The 16,686-nt window shown below is 43.9% G+C and overlaps 1 protein-coding gene across 2 annotated transcripts in view; it reads right to left on the bottom strand.

The window, feature by feature from the left end:
* Nucleotides 1–16,686, bottom strand: part of zfyve16 (zinc finger, FYVE domain containing 16) — a 38,057-nt gene that overhangs the window by 17,094 nt on the left and 4,277 nt on the right. For both annotated transcript variants that reach the window (XM_061876125.1, XM_061876124.1), the window contains exons 2-4: nt 15,017–15,125; nt 13,131–14,950; nt 8,069–8,165 (exon numbers count right to left, since the gene is read on the bottom strand). In XM_061876125.1, coding sequence (XP_061732109.1) covers nt 8,069–8,165; nt 13,131–14,950; nt 15,017–15,086 — 1,987 coding nt within the window. In that variant the 5' untranslated portion in view covers nt 15,087–15,125. The remainder of the gene's footprint in view (nt 1–8,068; nt 8,166–13,130; nt 14,951–15,016; nt 15,126–16,686) is intronic.

The raw sequence follows: 16,686 nt of genomic DNA, 5'->3' as shown, positions 1-16,686 counted from the left end.
CCTCTCCCCTCTCCCGCCCCACGTGTCCACACTGCAGTGGAGTACACTAAAAGGGGAAGTCTGCTTTTAACCTGATTTGAATCGCAAAATGGATCTCACCTTGGAGAAGTTTGCTGAGAAGGAATAATTAAATTGGATTTGAGAGATCCAGCACTGACAATGGAGCAGGCAAGTCATTGTTTGGACTGCTCGAAGAAAAACAACATCTTATTCTACGATTTGACTCCCTCGAATGGCCTTGGTGCAATCAGGAACAGGCTGTTCTGAAGAACTCCCCCGAGGACTCTTCAAAGATGGACGCTTTTGACCTTCCTGGTGTCGAACTTTGAGATCGGCTCCACAAAAACATTTCAACATCTCACCCAAGTTAATTGGGCATACATACACGCACACGCCCCTCCCCAAATCAACGCCTTCACCACTGCTTAATTCCTCCGGGGTTGTGGATGGCTGAGTAGCGCTTTATAGCGGCAGCCGGCCTCCAGGGCCCCAACTCCCCTCCCCCCTCTTTGCTATTTGGTGTGATTATATGTACCATGTTTATGTGTGCCATGCTATGTGAGTTTTTTTCCTTGGACTCGGTTTGGACCCCTCCTGAGGGTCCAGCCTTAGACTGATGTTTTTTTTTACTCTTCCCCCTTTCCCAATGTCACCTTTTTCTCACCTTTTTTAAGGAGCGCCTTAAGTGGCTGATCCGTTGGCGGTCCCGTCTCGTCCCCTTGTAACGTATGTCTGCTATTAGTGGGACTGTGCCGAAAATGTAATTTCAGTTCTTATGTGTCTTGTACATGTTAAGAATGGACAACAATAAAGCTGCTGTCTGTCTAACCACGAGGGCAAAAATTATTTTTCATTATGCGGTGCCTCGGAGGACTTTGAAGTCTATATGTGAACTATTAATACAACTGCAGAATGAGGAGTCCTGCTACGTGGTGACAAGAGTGAGTCAATTCCAGGCTTAAAAGGAACTATTTTCCATGTAACAAGAACTTCAAAACATCAGCAAAATGTGCAAATCATGATATATTTATATCCATAAAGCCCTTTGTCAGGTTTTGTTATCAAGTAAACATAACTCAACTGGTTTGGTGGCAGGACAGTATTTCTTTTTTTAACCTACAAACTCCAAAAGATTTGAACACAAAGTAGAAAGGTTTTCAGTAGATCAGACCTGGGCAAATTAAGGCCCAGGGACCACATGCGGCCCGTTAAGCTTTTCAATCTGGCCCGAAGGACATTCCCAAATCATTTTTTTAGATGTTTAAGATAGAAAGTGCAGCTGCCATTATGATCTGCAAAGTTGTTTTCTAATGACCGTAAGTCTTCAACTACACAAAGTATTTAAATGGTTGGAATCTGCCTGATATAATACTATGGTCATCTAATTAGTTACTGTGGTAATCTATTTAGTTACTATAGTAATCTAATTAGTTACTATGGTCATCTAATTAGTTACTGTGGTCATCTAATTAGTTACTACAGTAATCTAATTAGTTACTATGGTCATCTAATTAGTTACTGTGGTAATTATTTAGTTACTGTGGTAATCTATTTAGTTACTATAATAATCTAATTAGTTACTATGGTCATCTAATTACACTGCAAAAACTGAAATCCAAGTAAGATTGAATCTCTCAAATGAGGGTGATATTTTCTTATTTTTAGGTCTGATAAGATAATTCTTCTCACTAAGCAGATTTTATGTTAGAGTGTTTTACTTGTTTTAAGGGTTTTGGTCCTAAATGATCTCAGTAAGATAATACAGCTTGTTGCTGAGATTTTATGACTTATATTGAGTAAAACATGCTTGAAATTAGAATAGCGACGGATGCAAAGCTGTGTCAAAATTCACAAAGAAGCATTTAAGTCTCACCTTAAAACTCATCTGTATACTCTAGCCTTTACATAGACCTCCTTTTTAGACCAGTTGTTCTGCCGCTTCTTTTCTTTCTCCTATGTCCCCCCCTCCCTTGTGGAGGGGGTCCGGTCCGATGACCATGGATGAAGTACTGGCTGTCCAGAGTCGAGACCCAGGATGGACCGCTCGCCTGTATCTGTTGGGGACATCTCTACGCTGCTGATCCGCTTGAGATGGTTTCCTGTGGACGGGACTCTCGCTGCTGTCTTGGATCCGCTTGAACTGAACTCTCGTGGCTGTGTTGGAGCCACTATGGATTGAACTTTCACAGTATCATGTTAGACCCGCTCGACATCCATTGCTTTCGGTCCCCTAGAGAGGGGGGGTTGCCCACATCTGAGGTCCTCTCCAAGGTTTCTCATAGTCAGCATTGTCACTGGCGTCCCACTGGATGTGAATTCTCCCTGCCCACTGGGTGTGAGTTTTCCTTGCCCTTTTGTGGGTTCTTCCGAGGATGTTGTAGTCGTAATGGTTTGTGCAGTCCTTTGAGACATTTGTGATTTGGGGCTATATAAATAAACATTGATTGATTGATTGAAGTATAAAACTACTTTTTTATTTTTAATAAAAAGGTAATCATTTCTTACTCTAAGCATGAAAAAAAAAATCCTGATGCCGAGCGCATATCATTATGTCAAAATAATGGCACGAGCATTTACTTCATTTAAAAAATATTTTCAACATGTAGAGCAAAAAGGTCTCATTGTTTCTTCCACCAAGAAAAGTGCACTCGTTATTAGTGAGAATATACTTTTTTAAAAAGGTATTTTTGGGCTCATTGAGGTTCGCTAATTTTACTTGTTTTGGAAAGTCTTGACAAGCCAAATTTTCTTGTTCTACTGGCAGATAATTTTGCTTAGTTCAAGTAAAATACCACTATTTTTTTTTCTTGTTTTTGAACACTGACTTTTTGCAGTGTAGTTACTATGGTCATCCAAGTCAGTGGTCCCCAACCACCGGGCCGCGGACCGGTACCGATTGGGTAGCTAACTTTTTGCTTTATTTACGAGTTAGAATGCATGAAAAAGAAAAACGTGTGTTTGTCTTACATAAGGATTGTAGATGGGAAACATTCCAAAAAGTGTATGTATATATATATATATATATATATATACACACACACACATATATACATATATATATATATACATATACACATATATATATATATATACATATACATACATATATATATATATACATATACATACATATATATATATATACATATACATACATATATATATATATATATACATATACATACATATACGTATATACATATACATACATATATATACATATACGTATATACATATACATACATATACATATATACATATACATATATATATATATATATATATATATATATATATATATATATATATATATATATGTGCGGATTGATGTTATCAATTACAGTAAAAGTGTTAAGTGATACTTGTGGGCTAATGGTAGTTTCTTACAACATTGTGAATTATCTAGGTTGGGCATCCTTTGAATTTGGATGATCCCAGTTTCAACTTCGGTTCTTCATTTTGTTTTAGAAATGATGAAATATGTCCGTGAGACTAAAACTGCTCCTCTGTCCCGTCAGACATTTATGTATTTTTGAAGGTAAGCTTCTTGCATGGTGTAGTGCAGTGTTTTTCAACCACTGTGCCGTGAGATCAAGTCTGGTGTGCTGTGGGAGATGATCTAATTTCACCTATTTGGGTTAAAAATATTTTTTGAAAACTAGTAAATATAGTCTGCAAATGATGTGTTGTTGTTGAGTGTCGATGCTGTCTCGAGCTCGGCAGAGTAACCATATCAGTAGGTGGCAGCAAGTAGCTAATTGCTTTGTAGATGTCAGAAACAGCGGGAGGCAGGGTGCAGGTAAAAAGGTATCTGATGCTTGAACCAAAAATAAACAAGAGGTGTATGGCATTGAAGCTTAGGGAAGGCTATGTAGAACCAAACTAAAACTGAACTGGCTACAAAGTGAAGAAAAACAGAATGCTGGACGACAGCAAAGACTTACTGTGGAGCAAAGATGGCGTCCACAATGTACATCCGAACATGACATGACAATCAACACTGTCCCCACAAAGGATAAAAACAAAGTACATGCCGGAAATATCGCTCATAGGAAGACATGAAACTGCTACAGGAAAATACAAAAAAAAAGAGCGCAAGACAACACTACTAACAGGAAGACAGCAAAAAAGTCCAAATAAGTCAGGGTGTGATGTGACAGGTGGTGACAGTACACCTACTTTGAGACAAGAGCTATAGTCATGCATGCTTGGTTATGCTTTGAAGTCATATCCAACAATTGCAACAATGACTTTACTGTCAACTGAGTTTTGTTTTTTAATGCTTTCTGATGGTGGTGTGCCTCCGCATTTTTTCAACGCAAAAAATGTGCCTTGGCTCAAAAAAGGTTGAAAAACACTGGTGTAGTGAATGAGCTTTGCAGGCAATTACAAATAATAACCGAGCATTTTAGGTTGTCTAGTTGAACCCTGGGCATATTTTTGTTGAGACTACAAATACCTCTAGTTGAAATATTAAGGGGCACGTCAGATGGAAAACATTTACCATGTGTATCCATCCATCCATCCATCATCTTCCGCTTATCCGAGGTCGGGTCGCGGGGGAAGCAGCCTAAGCAGGGAAGCCCAGACTTCCCTATCTCCGGCCACCTCGTCTAGCTCTTCCCGGGGGATCCCGAGGCGTTCCCAGGCCAGCCGGGAGACATAGTCTTCCCAACGTGTCCTGGGTCTTCCCCGTGGCCTCCTACCAGCTGGACGTGCCCTAAACACATCCCTAGGGAGGCGTTCGGGTGGCATCCTGACCAGATGCCCGAACCACCTCATCTGGCTCCTCTCGATGTGGAGGAGCAGCAGCTTTACGTTGAGTTCCTCCTGGATGGCAGAGCTTCTCACCCTATCTCACCCGTGATCTTATCCTTTCGGTCATGACCCAAAGCTCATGACCATAGGTGAGGATGGGAACGTAGATCGACCGGTAAATTGAGAGCTTTGCCTTCCGGCTCAGCTCCTTCTTCACCACAACGGATCGATACAACGTCCGCATTACTGAAGACGCCGCACCGATCCGCCTGTCGATCTCACGATCCACTCTTCCATAACCACACGTGACAAAACATTACAAATCTCCAACGGTTCTTTGAAACGAGGGGAATTTTTACACATGTATTTATATAGCGCTTTTTCTCTAGTGACTCAAAGCACTTTGCATAGTGAAACCCAATATCTAAGTTACATTTAAAGCAGTGTGGGTGGCACTGGGAGCAGGTGGGTAAAGTGTCTTGCCCAAGAACACAACGGCAGTGACTAGGATGGCGGAAGCGGGGATCGAACCTGCAACCCTCAAGTTGCTGGCACGGCCGCTCTATCAACTGAGCTATACCGCCAAAGTCAATTTCTTCTTTTTTTTTTATAAATATCTTTTCTGCGCCTTAGTTTGTATTTTTTTTTTTTTATCAGGTATCAAAAGGCAGGAAAAGTTCCTTTTTATTTTGCCTAAAATGATTGGTGATTTTTGACAGAGAGACCAATTAACTGCTCAGGAGGTTTTTACTGTTCATTTATCTTATTAGACTATGATCTTGTAGTTTACGATATTCAACTTTTTCACAAATTTGGGGGGTTTATTAGCTATAAACTATAATCATCAACCAAGGTTACTGCAGCTTTTTGTTGTTAAGGCGGCTGCCTTAACAACAAACTAAAGTCCTAAAAATGTGTATTTATTTATTTATTTTTTGTCCTGTCCAGCTTCTCAGGCAAATGATATAATTGATGTAGATGCCCATATCGGCTGTTCAGATATACTTTACAAAAGAGTAATTACTATTTTTTCAGCTATAGTTACATTAATCATTAGTAATGTAGCAGCCTAGTTTTGAATGGCAGGGTCCCTCCTATCACATGTTGATAAAAAAATATAACATTTACATAACAAAAATCAACTACAGGCTTGCCAAATGCTGTAATAAATTAAGCATGATGAGTTGAGCATGTCAGCATGTGGCGCCACTTTTAAATCTTTTTTTCAAATGCTTATTTATAGTAAGTCATTAATTTGACTTAGTCATTATTTTGTCTTAGTAAGTCAATATTTACTAAGTCTAAATAATGACTTAGTAAGTCAATATTTACTAAGTCTAAATAATGACTTAGTAAGTCAATATTTACTAAGTCTAAATAATGACTTAGTAAGTCAATATTTACTAAGTCAAAATAATGAAATACTTAGCATCTCAGGTAACTATGACTATTTTGTGTGTTGTTTTACTTTACGTAAAAAATATCGAGGTATATGTAGTATATTGCCATTCAGCATACGGTGCGGTAAACACAACCAAAAATTGTAGGTTTCTTCACGCGACGAAGCCGGCCTACACCACAGAAGAGACGTGATGGTGGCCACAGGCCAAATTATAGTGTTCCTTCCTTGTCCGGGCGACTTCCCCTGGAGAGACACCACCTTAACTAACAAATATTCTGGGGGAAACACTGTCAACAATATGAAGAAATTGAATAATAACCTTGAATATTTTTCAATCAACAGAATTTAACAAAACGTTCACCTTCTAAATCAGGGGTGTCAAAGTCAAATACAGAGTGGGCCAAAATTTAAAACTGAACAAAACCACGGGCCAAAGTTGAACAAATTAACCTTTTAATAGGGACCCAAACAAGTTTTGCATTGAATATTGAACAAGCAAGGCTTATATAACCTTCTAGTGACATGTAAAATCTAGTTTTAAATAATAATAATAATGATAATATATCAATGGCATATCAAATAAAATTTAAATAAAAATTGAATGCCTCTTTTCTATCTGCAGCCCTCTGAGGTAAATATCAAAATAAACTTTTTCCACAGGCTAATAATACATTTGCAAATAAAATAACAATAATGAATGAATCAAACATTCAAGCCTTGAAGTAGCAAGAGAAAGTGCATTAGTAAAACGTTAATTATTGCTTGGGGGGAGGGGGGTATTTTAACGTCCTGGAAGAGTTAGTGCTGCAAGGGGTTCAGGGTATTTGTTCTGTTGTGTTTATATTGTGTTACGGTGCGGATGTTCTCCCAAAATGTGTTTGTCATTCTTGTTTACGGGGCGGCATAGCTCGGTTGGTAGAGCGGCCGTGCCAGCAACTTGAGGGTTGCAGGTTCGATTCCCGCTTCCGCCATCCTAGTCACTGCCGTTGTGTCCTTGGGCAAGACACTTTACCCACCTGCTCCCAGTGCCACCCACACTGGTTTAAATGTAACTTAGATATTGGGTTTCACTATGTAAAGCGCTTTGAGTCACTAGAGAAAAGCGCTATATAAATATAATTCACTTCACTTGTTTGGTGTGGGTTCACAGTGTGGTGCATATTTGTAACAGTGTTAAAGTTGTTTATACGACCACCCTCAGTGTGACATGTATGGCTGTTGAACAAGTATGCTTTGCATTCATTTGTGTGCGTGTGTGTGTGTAAAAGCCGCGTATATTATGTGACTGGGTTGGCACGCTATTTCTATGTAGGAAAAGCGGACGTGACGACAGGTTGTAGAAGACGCTAAAGGCAGTGCCGTCAAGGCACGCCCCCAATATTGTCGTCCAGGTGGAAATCGGGAGAAATTCGGAAGAATGGTTGCCCCGGGAGATTTTCGGGAGGGGCACTGAAATTTGGGAGTCCGGGAAAATCGGGAGGGTTGGCAAGTATGAGTATTAGTGGTGAATGCGGTGTTACAGTGGCAGTGCCGCTGTATAATACCGGTGGGCCAGCTCTAATGTTAATATCATATTGCCTCAAGGGCCAAATTAAATTACACGGCGGGCCAAATTTGGCCCGCGGGCCAGAGTTTGACACCCATGTTCTAAATGGATCCAGTGAAATAAATGATCTTAAAAATATCCTAATTCATTGAGATGCGCCTGCATGTCCAGTGAGCTCAGAAGGATTGGGCAGGATCATCGAGTTACACAAGCAAACGCTAAAGGTAAACAAGTAGCTGAGAGCGCCATGTCTGCTCTCAGGCATAAACAAAAAGGCCAAACCCCTTTATGCATGTTGAACAATCTGCTCAGCTCTATTTTTGTGTGTAGTAGTGACTGGCAAGAACACAAAGAGCGCTTACCTCTGTGCAAGGTGTCGAAGCAGATCACGCACACGCGCGCCTCCTTCTCCAAGTACTTCAATTTGCACTTCCTGTTGCAGCACGCCGCGCAGTACACCTGCCGCACGCAGAAAGCACAGGCAAGCGGTGGCCATCAATGACAAGCGAATGTGTATGTTGGGAACAATAAACGCATCCCAAACCGTCCTCTTAATGCTCTTTAATCAGAGCGGCCTTGTAGAGCTTAACTTGCGGGTCGCACGGTTTAGTGATTTGTATGCGGGGGGGAAAAAGACGGAGCGTTAACTCATGTTCTACGCTGCCGACAATCCTTCAACCGGGTTTAGAAGAGGCTGCTAATCTCTTTTCTTTTTCCAAAACAAACGGACTGAAAGGAGGACGGACTTCAGCGATAAAACCTTGTAGTGTGCGTATCAGGCCACTAGGGGTGCCCGCAGTGTAGCCAGTTGTCAGTGTACACTTTGATTTTTTTTTATTTGCCCATGACATGTTCTTTTTGAGGCTTCACGGTGGCAGAGGGGTTAGTGCGTCTGCCTCACAATACGAAGTTCCTGCAGTCCTGGGTTCAAGTCCAGGCTCGGGAACTTTCTGTGTGGAGTTTGCATGTTCTCCCCGTGAATGCGTGGGTTCCCTCCGGGTACTCCGGCTTCCTCCCACTTCCAAAGACATGCACCTGGGGATAGGTTGATCGGCAACACTAAATTGGCCCTAGTGTGTGAATGTGAGTGTGAATGTTGTCTATCTGTGTTGGCCCTGTGATGAGGTGGCGACTTTTCCAGGGTGTACCCCGCCTTCCGCCCGATTGTAGCTGAGTTAGGCGCCAGCGCCCCCCGCGACCCCAAAAGGGAATAAGCGGTAGAAAACGGATGGATGGACATGTTCTTTTTGATAGAACTTGTCAAGCAAGTCTGAAGCAAATAATCCACTCCAAGCAAAACTATACCATACCTGAGCTTATAATGTGAGGTAGGGCTGGACAATAAAGCAATATCAATATATATCGCGATAAGATATGTCGATAACGGCTTTTTGGCCGATATCCGATATTCCAATATTGTCCAACTCTCAATTACTGATTCCGATATCAACCGATATCGATATATATACAGTCGTGGAATGAACACATTATTATGCCTAATTTGGTTGTGATGCATCAAACCAGGGGCGCTCACACTTTTTCTGCAGGTGAGCTACTTTTCAATTGACCAAGTCGAGGAGATCTACCTCATTCCTATTTCTAATTTATATTTATTTATTTATGAAAGAGACATTTTTGTTAACAAGTTAATGGTGTTTAATGATAATACAAGCATGTTTAACACACATAGATTCCTTTCTTTCATGAAGACAAGAATATAAGTTGGTGTATTACCTGATTCTGATGACTTGCATTGATTGGAATCAGACAGTGGTGCTGATAACGTCCGCATTTTCAAATGGAGGAAAAAAAAAAGTCCTCCTTTCTGTCCAATACCACATGAAAGTGGTTGGATTTGGCATCTCATTTGTCCAACTTGCATACTCGTTTTTAAACACTTTGTTATGAGAGTAGCATATGTGTGTGGCCCTTTAATGTCTGGCAGCAGGTGAGTGACGTCAGTGAGTGTGCGGGTGGGCAAGCAAGTGAGAAAGCGGTCGCTGAGGGCGGGGGAGAAAAACATTGGCATCAAACTCCGTAGCTTGCTAGCTTTCTGAGACTCTTATTTTGTTAGCACAGGCAGGATGAAACAGGTCTTTTATGGTGAAGACAGGAACTGTGCAGTCGCTCTTTAGAGTTTTGACAGTAGGTACGGAGTCTCTAGAAATAAAATGTGTTTCTGTGCGTCCGCCCTGTTAGTGATTTTTTTCTTAAATATGAGCTCGCAGCAGCCAGCGTCATCTCACAAGATCCTCGGGTGCCGAGAATGTCAAACAACTGACAAAAGTGAAGTCTTGGTGGGATTGATGATTGCTCATTTTTATGTCTATTTTTTAATGCCTGGCTTGAGATCGACTGACACACCCTCCGAGATCGACCAGTCGATCGCGATCGATGTAATGGCCACCCCTGCATTAAACAATGTAACAAGGTCTTCCAAAATAAATCAACTCAAGTTATGGAAAAAAGCGCCAACATGGCACTGCCATATTATTATTGAAGTCACAAAGTGCATTATCTTTTTTAACATGCCTCAAAACTGCAGTTTGGAATTTTGTACATGCTCTCCCTGAGAGAGCATGAGGAGGTTGAGGTGGGCGGGGTCAGGGCTGGGGGTTGTGTACTGTAGCCTCACAGAAGAGTTAGTGCTGCAAGGGATTCTGTGTATTTTTTCTTTGTGTTTATGTTGTGTTACGGTGCGGATGTTCTCCCGAAATGTGTTTGTCATTCTTGTTGTGGGTTCACAGTGTGGCGCATATTTGTAACAGTGTTAAGTTGTTTATAAGGGCACCTTCAGTGTGACCTGTATGGCCGTCGACCAGGTATGGATTGCATTCACTTGTGTGTGTGAAAAGCCGTATATATTATGTGATTGGGCCGGAACGCACATGTCGCTTTAAAGGTTTATTGGCGCTCTGTACTTCTCCCTACGTCCGTGTACAAAGAGGCGTTTTAAAAAAGTCATACATTTTACTTTTTGAAACAGATACCGATAATTTCCGATATTACATTTTACAGCGCTTATCGGACGATAATATCGGCAGTCCGATATCATGGGACATCTCTAATCACGATAGACACGAAATTATAGAAATAAAAAATCCATTTGATAAAAAGGTTAGATTATTATTTCTTTCCTTTGTAAAACGAAACCACAAGTTGCAAAGCAAGGTTGGTTGCATTCACCAAAGTACTGGCTCTGTGATAATCGAGCAACACTGGAAGTGATCACTGATTAGAGCAGTGCTTCTCAAATATTTTCCGTTACGCACCCCCTTATCAATCAATCAATGTTTACTTATATAGCCCTAAATCACTAGTGTCTCAAAGGGCTGCAGAGTTGTATGATTAAATAGAGGTCGGTGTCTAGCAGGACCGATAATCAGCATTTCCAAAGAGCTCCTTGATCAGTTTCCCAGGAAGAGGGTCAAGTAAACATGTTGTTTGTTTTATTCCATTTACACGTTGTAACAATTCCTGTCATGTTATTTCCTCAAAACGAGAGAAACTATTTTGGAGGGCAGTATCCGCCGTATATACAATCGTGTCTGTGTTAATAGAACCTAGTTAGCTGGTTATGAAGAAGAAATATATTTAGAGCCCCTCCCCCACCATCTTATAAATAGTATAATAGGTTGTGCTACTATTGTGAAGCCGGTTTGAGAAGAAGCGGTGTCTTGACATATTTAAGGTATGAAAGTATCTAATAAGTGCCTCTTAACTTCCTGCCTAGTTTTTTTCTTTCTGCTGATCTTGTATCCCATCTGACTAAACCAGCTACAGTAACAATCTGCATTTAATGTTATCAATACACTGAACTGTAATCTAAACACGGAAACGAAGCGTTCACAATAATCGCGCTTAAAAAAATAAGTGCCATTAAAGGAAATTATAGTAAACACGTTAAAAATGTTTACTAGGCGTGTAACGGTACGTGTATTTATATTGAACCGTTTCGGTACGGGGGTTTCGGTTCGGTTCGGAGGTGTATCGAACGAGTTTCCACACGGATATATTAGGTAGCGCACCGCAGGTTGTGTAAACAATGCAGAGCGAGGCAGGCTAGCAGCGACCGGGCTAGGACAACATGTAAAAGCCAGGGCTGGAAGACCCTCCTGCCTCGTTAAGATCTCCCGTTTGGGAACACTTTGGCTACGCGATACAACAATGGAGGACGGCGGTTTGCCGACTTCGTTCAGCAGCAGTAGGGTATGCTTCTACCAACACGTCAAACATGCTAACTCCTTTGAAGCGTCACCACCGCATTCACGCAGCCTCTCCTCTGCGACTCAGGCAGGAGTGAAGCAATAACAAATGTTTTTATAGCAGCCAAGTTAGACCGTTTGAGGGGGGTGTGGGTTGATGAACGTGGACCCCAACTTAAGTAAGTTGAAAAACTTATTGGGGTGTTTGCATTCAGTGGTCAATTGTACGGAATATGTACTGTACTGTGCAATCTACTAAGAAAAGTCTCAATGATCCATCCCTTTTCTACCGCTTATTCCCTTTTGGGGTTGCGGGGGGCGCTGGCGCCTATCTCAGCTACAATCGGGCGGAAGGCGTACGTACACCCTGGACAAGTCGCCACCTCATCGCAGGGCCAACACAGATAGACAGACAACATTCACACTCACATTCACACACTAATAAAGCACTTTTTATGTAGAAAGGTTTTGTTAAGAAACCATTCTGAGCCTTATCTTATTTAGTTTTTATTTGATATATATTGACCACATTAACCTTGGCAATGGACCCTGTGTGTATATAAATGGGTTGTACTTGTATAGCGCTTTTCTACCTTCAAGGTACTCAAAGCGCTTTGACACTACTTCCACATTTACCCATTCACACACACATTCACACACTGATGGAGGGAGCTGCCATGCAAGGCGCCAACCAGCACCCATCAGGAGCAAGGGTGAAGCGTCTTGCTCAGGACACAACGGACGTGACGAGGTTGGTTCTAGGTGGGATTTGAACCAGTGACCCTCGGGTTGCGCACGGCCACTCTCCCACTGCGCCACGCCGTCCATTGTTTACAAATTTGGTAAATAAATAACCCAAAAATGTATATTTTGTTGTTTTCTTACTGTACCGAAAATTAACCGAACCGTGACCTCCAAACCAAGGTACATACCGAACCGAGATTTTTGCGTACAGTTACACCCCTAATGTTTACATTCAATATATTTTCCCCCCGGTCCCTGATTTCAAAAATATCAATATTGACCGATATAAAACACTTATATCGTGATAGTTTTCAGCCATATCACATAGCTCTACTGTGTGGGATACATAAATGGACACTTTAGTACTCCACTATTGTTTGAGTTGTTGTGGCTCCACTGAACTTCTAACATGAATGTCTGTTTAGTCACATTCATCTGTTTTCACTTCAAAACAAAAGGCTGACCACATACTTACTTTCCCACATGCGCGACAGTGATGCCGCCTCTTGGTGAAGGTGAACTTCTGGGAGCAGTTCATGCAGTTGGGGGCTTCCGAGTCAGGCACCCAGTCGGGCTGCCAGCTCCCCAGTTCCTCCATGGCGTCCCTTTTCCAGCTGTTTGGCCGAGCGGCGGCTGTGGAAGGCTCGCCGGGATAAGGCGGGGGCTCTGAAAGTTCATCGCAGACGGTCGTGTAATCTGGGGGCCCCTGGGCGACGAAGAGGGCGCTGGTGTTGGAATGTGCTGGAATACTGTGGCTGGTGTTTGGCCTTTCTTCATCCGCAGGTTTAGAAGAAGAAGAAGAAGAAACGGCAGGCACCTCTTCATCCTCCTCTGCTGACGATGTGCATCTCACCGCTGGGCACACTAACTGTTTGGGTCTGGCCCCTCCGTAGGACATCTGAGGATCAGAGCTGCTGGGCTGAGAAGTATTGCTGGTGGAGGAAAGGCTCCCTCTAGAGGATGGTTCTGGTTCTTCTTGATAGGGTGGACAAGAGTCTTGAGATGATGCATACTCACACATGGTTCTGTCACTTTCTGGAGAGGCCAGACCTTCTACATCTTCTCGTGAGGGGTGCCCACAGCTCCTCCGCTCCTCGGCTGTAAGCACCTCCTCCACATCCCGGTTTAGTTGGAGAACATCTGCAGAAGTGCTGCAGCAAGACGTCCCTCTGGCCTGTTCGGCCTCAGCGTGGGCCTGGAGAAAGGCATCCAACTCTTCATCCGTGACCAGGAGCTCAGCCTGGTCGCTCTCTGGAAGATACTCAAAGCCAAACTCAGGAGGATCCACCGGGCTCGGCTCTGAGAGGTCTGAGGACAATTGTTCCGCAGGAGAGACGGCGGCACAAAGTTCTAAAGGGGGATGCTGGCCCTCTGGGTACAGCTGCTCGGATAATGAGTCAAGAGGTTCCTCGGGGCAAGGAGCGTCCTCCTGCCTGACGTCCACAGCTGACACGGCGGCGTCTGCCTCTGTGTCTTCCGACACATCCTCACCTTGCTCTCCAGGAAGCTGGAGATCCAGTTGAGGTCCACTAACAGAATCAGATTCACAGTCTGAAACTTTTGGAGACTCTGATGGCTCTGTACAGTCAACATCTCCTGAGGTGCTTGAAGTTCGGGTACAATCAGGCGGTCCTTGGTGGTCCTGCTCACATGGCTGAGCGAGCAAGTCTTCTTGGACATCCTCGTAGATTTCCTCCTCTGTGTTGTCCAGAGCTTTTGAAAGACAGTCAGCTGGGGACTCTGTGCTCGTCTCTCCAGCTGCAGGGAGAATAACATCCAGCAGACTGAAGCAGGATGAGAATTTCTCGAGCTGCTCGTGAGAGTCCTGCTCACAGTTTGAGTTCAGATCCCCTTGCTCCTCGCTGAGGACCTCCACCTTAGCGAGGCTGTCAAAGTCCACAAGCAGCTCCTCTTTTTCCAGTTGCTTCTCAGCGCAGTCCAGCTCGCTAAAGGCATCGTGGCTGTTGGCTCGGACCAAGATGGCTGAGCTTGTGTCGTTTACAAGGTCGCACACGGGCTTCAGCGTTCTGTCTGGACAGGGAGGAGCTGAGCTTTGAGACGAGCCGCAATCCACAGAGGACAGCAGGTCCACTCCAGTCAGAGGCAGACCTGTGACCTCCCTGTCCTCGCTGCCACAACCCGGACTTGCGTGGTTTGGACAGCTGGACCCGGCACCGTAGTGAAGAGAACTGAGATCGGGGGGGTCAGTCGGGACGTTGGACGCCTCTGAGGAACCCGAAGGGGACAACTGGAGCGCTGGAGGCTTCCGGAAAACCGCCAAGCAGTCATGTTCTTCTGCAACCGAGAACAAACAAGTTGAGACGCAGTCCGGCTGACAATGGCCTCACTTCGCCATCTCACCTGCAGTGAGCTCAAAGTCATCGAGAAGTTTGTCCAAATCACAAACGGCCGCCTTGAAGAAGCTGTCCATGCCGACCGACGTCCTCTCTCTCCCCAGATGTCCTAACGCCTGCAAACAATCACAAAAACATACTTGATGCAAGTGTTTGTGGGAAGGGAAGCATGTGCTGAAGAATGTAGGTCATCGCTGACACATTAACCTGAACAGCCTCTATTGTTCCCTTATTGACGTCTAAGACAGAGCGGGACAAGGATTCTAAACTCCAATTTAGTGTATGCCTGTAGTCCAATAACAACTTAAGGTTTATCTGGTTGGAAAAATAAAACTTTCTAGGTTATCATACTGACACCAACACCCTTGTTCCAATCAAAACATCTTACTGCAACTTTGGGGGGTGTACTTTCATCAAATTGATATAATGTTGCCATGTTAACAAGATCTTGCCCCAAGTGGAGGAGTTCAAGTATCTCAGAGTCTTGTTCACAGGTAAGGGAAGAGTGGATCGTGGGATCGACAGACGGATCGGTGCGGCGTCTTCAGTAATGCGGACGATGTATCGATTCGTTTTGGTAAAGAAGGACCTGAGCTGTAAGGCAAAGCTCTCAATTTATCAGTCGATCTACGTTCCCATCCTCACCTATGGTCATGAGCTTTGGGTCATGACCGAAAGGATAAGATCACGGGTACAAGCGGCCCAAATGAGTTTCCTCCGGCGGGTGGTGGGTCTCTCCCTTAGAGATAGGGTGAGAAGCTCTGCCATCCGGGAGGAGCTCAAAGTAAAGCCGCTGCTCCTCCACATGGAGAGGAGCCAGATGAGGTGGTTCGGGCATCTGGTCAGGATGCCACCCGAACGCCTCCCTAGGGAGATGTTTCTGGCACGTCTGACCGGCAGGAGGCCACTGGGAAGACCCAGGACATGTTGGGAAGACTATGTCTCTTAAACTCCGGCTTATTAGTGATTCCCAGAGCCCCAAAAAAGTGTGCGGGCTATAGAGCGTTTTCTATTGGGGCTCCAGTAGTCTGGAATGCCCTCCCAGTAACAGTTAGAGATGCTACCTCAGTAGAAGTCCCATCTTAAAACTCATTTGAATACTTTAGCCTTTAAATAGACCCCCCTTTTAGACCAGTTGATCTGCCGTTTCTTTTCTGCTCTGCCCCATTCTTCTTCGTGGAGAGGGGTGCCACAGGTTCGGTGGCTATGGATGAAGCGCTGGCTGTCTAAAGTCGGGCGCCAGGGTTGACCGCTCGTCTGTGCATCGGTTGGGGACATCTCTGCACTGCTGACCTGTCTCCGCTCGGCATGGTCTCCTGCTGGGCCCACCATGGACTGAACTCTCACTATTATGTTAGATCCACTATGGACTGGACTCTCACTATTATGCTTGATCCACTATGGACTGGACTTTCACGATTATGTTAGATCCACCATGGACTGGACCCTCACTAACAGGTTTGGTGGCCACGGATGAAGCGCTGGCTGTCCAAAGTCGGGACGCGTGGTCGTACGCTCGTCTGTGCATCGTTTGGGGACGTTTCTGCACTGCTGACCTGTCTCCGCTCGAGATGGACTCCTGCTGGCTCCACTATGAACAGGACTCCCACTATTATGTTAGATCCACTATGGACTGGACTCTGACTATCATGTTGGATTGACTATGGAGTGGACTCT

The sequence above is a fragment of the Nerophis ophidion genome, linkage group LG17 (assembly GCF_033978795.1).
Source record: "Nerophis ophidion isolate RoL-2023_Sa linkage group LG17, RoL_Noph_v1.0, whole genome shotgun sequence".
Taxonomy (NCBI): Eukaryota; Metazoa; Chordata; class Actinopteri; order Syngnathiformes; family Syngnathidae; genus Nerophis; species Nerophis ophidion.
This window is presented reverse-complemented; position numbering and strand designations above follow the sequence as displayed.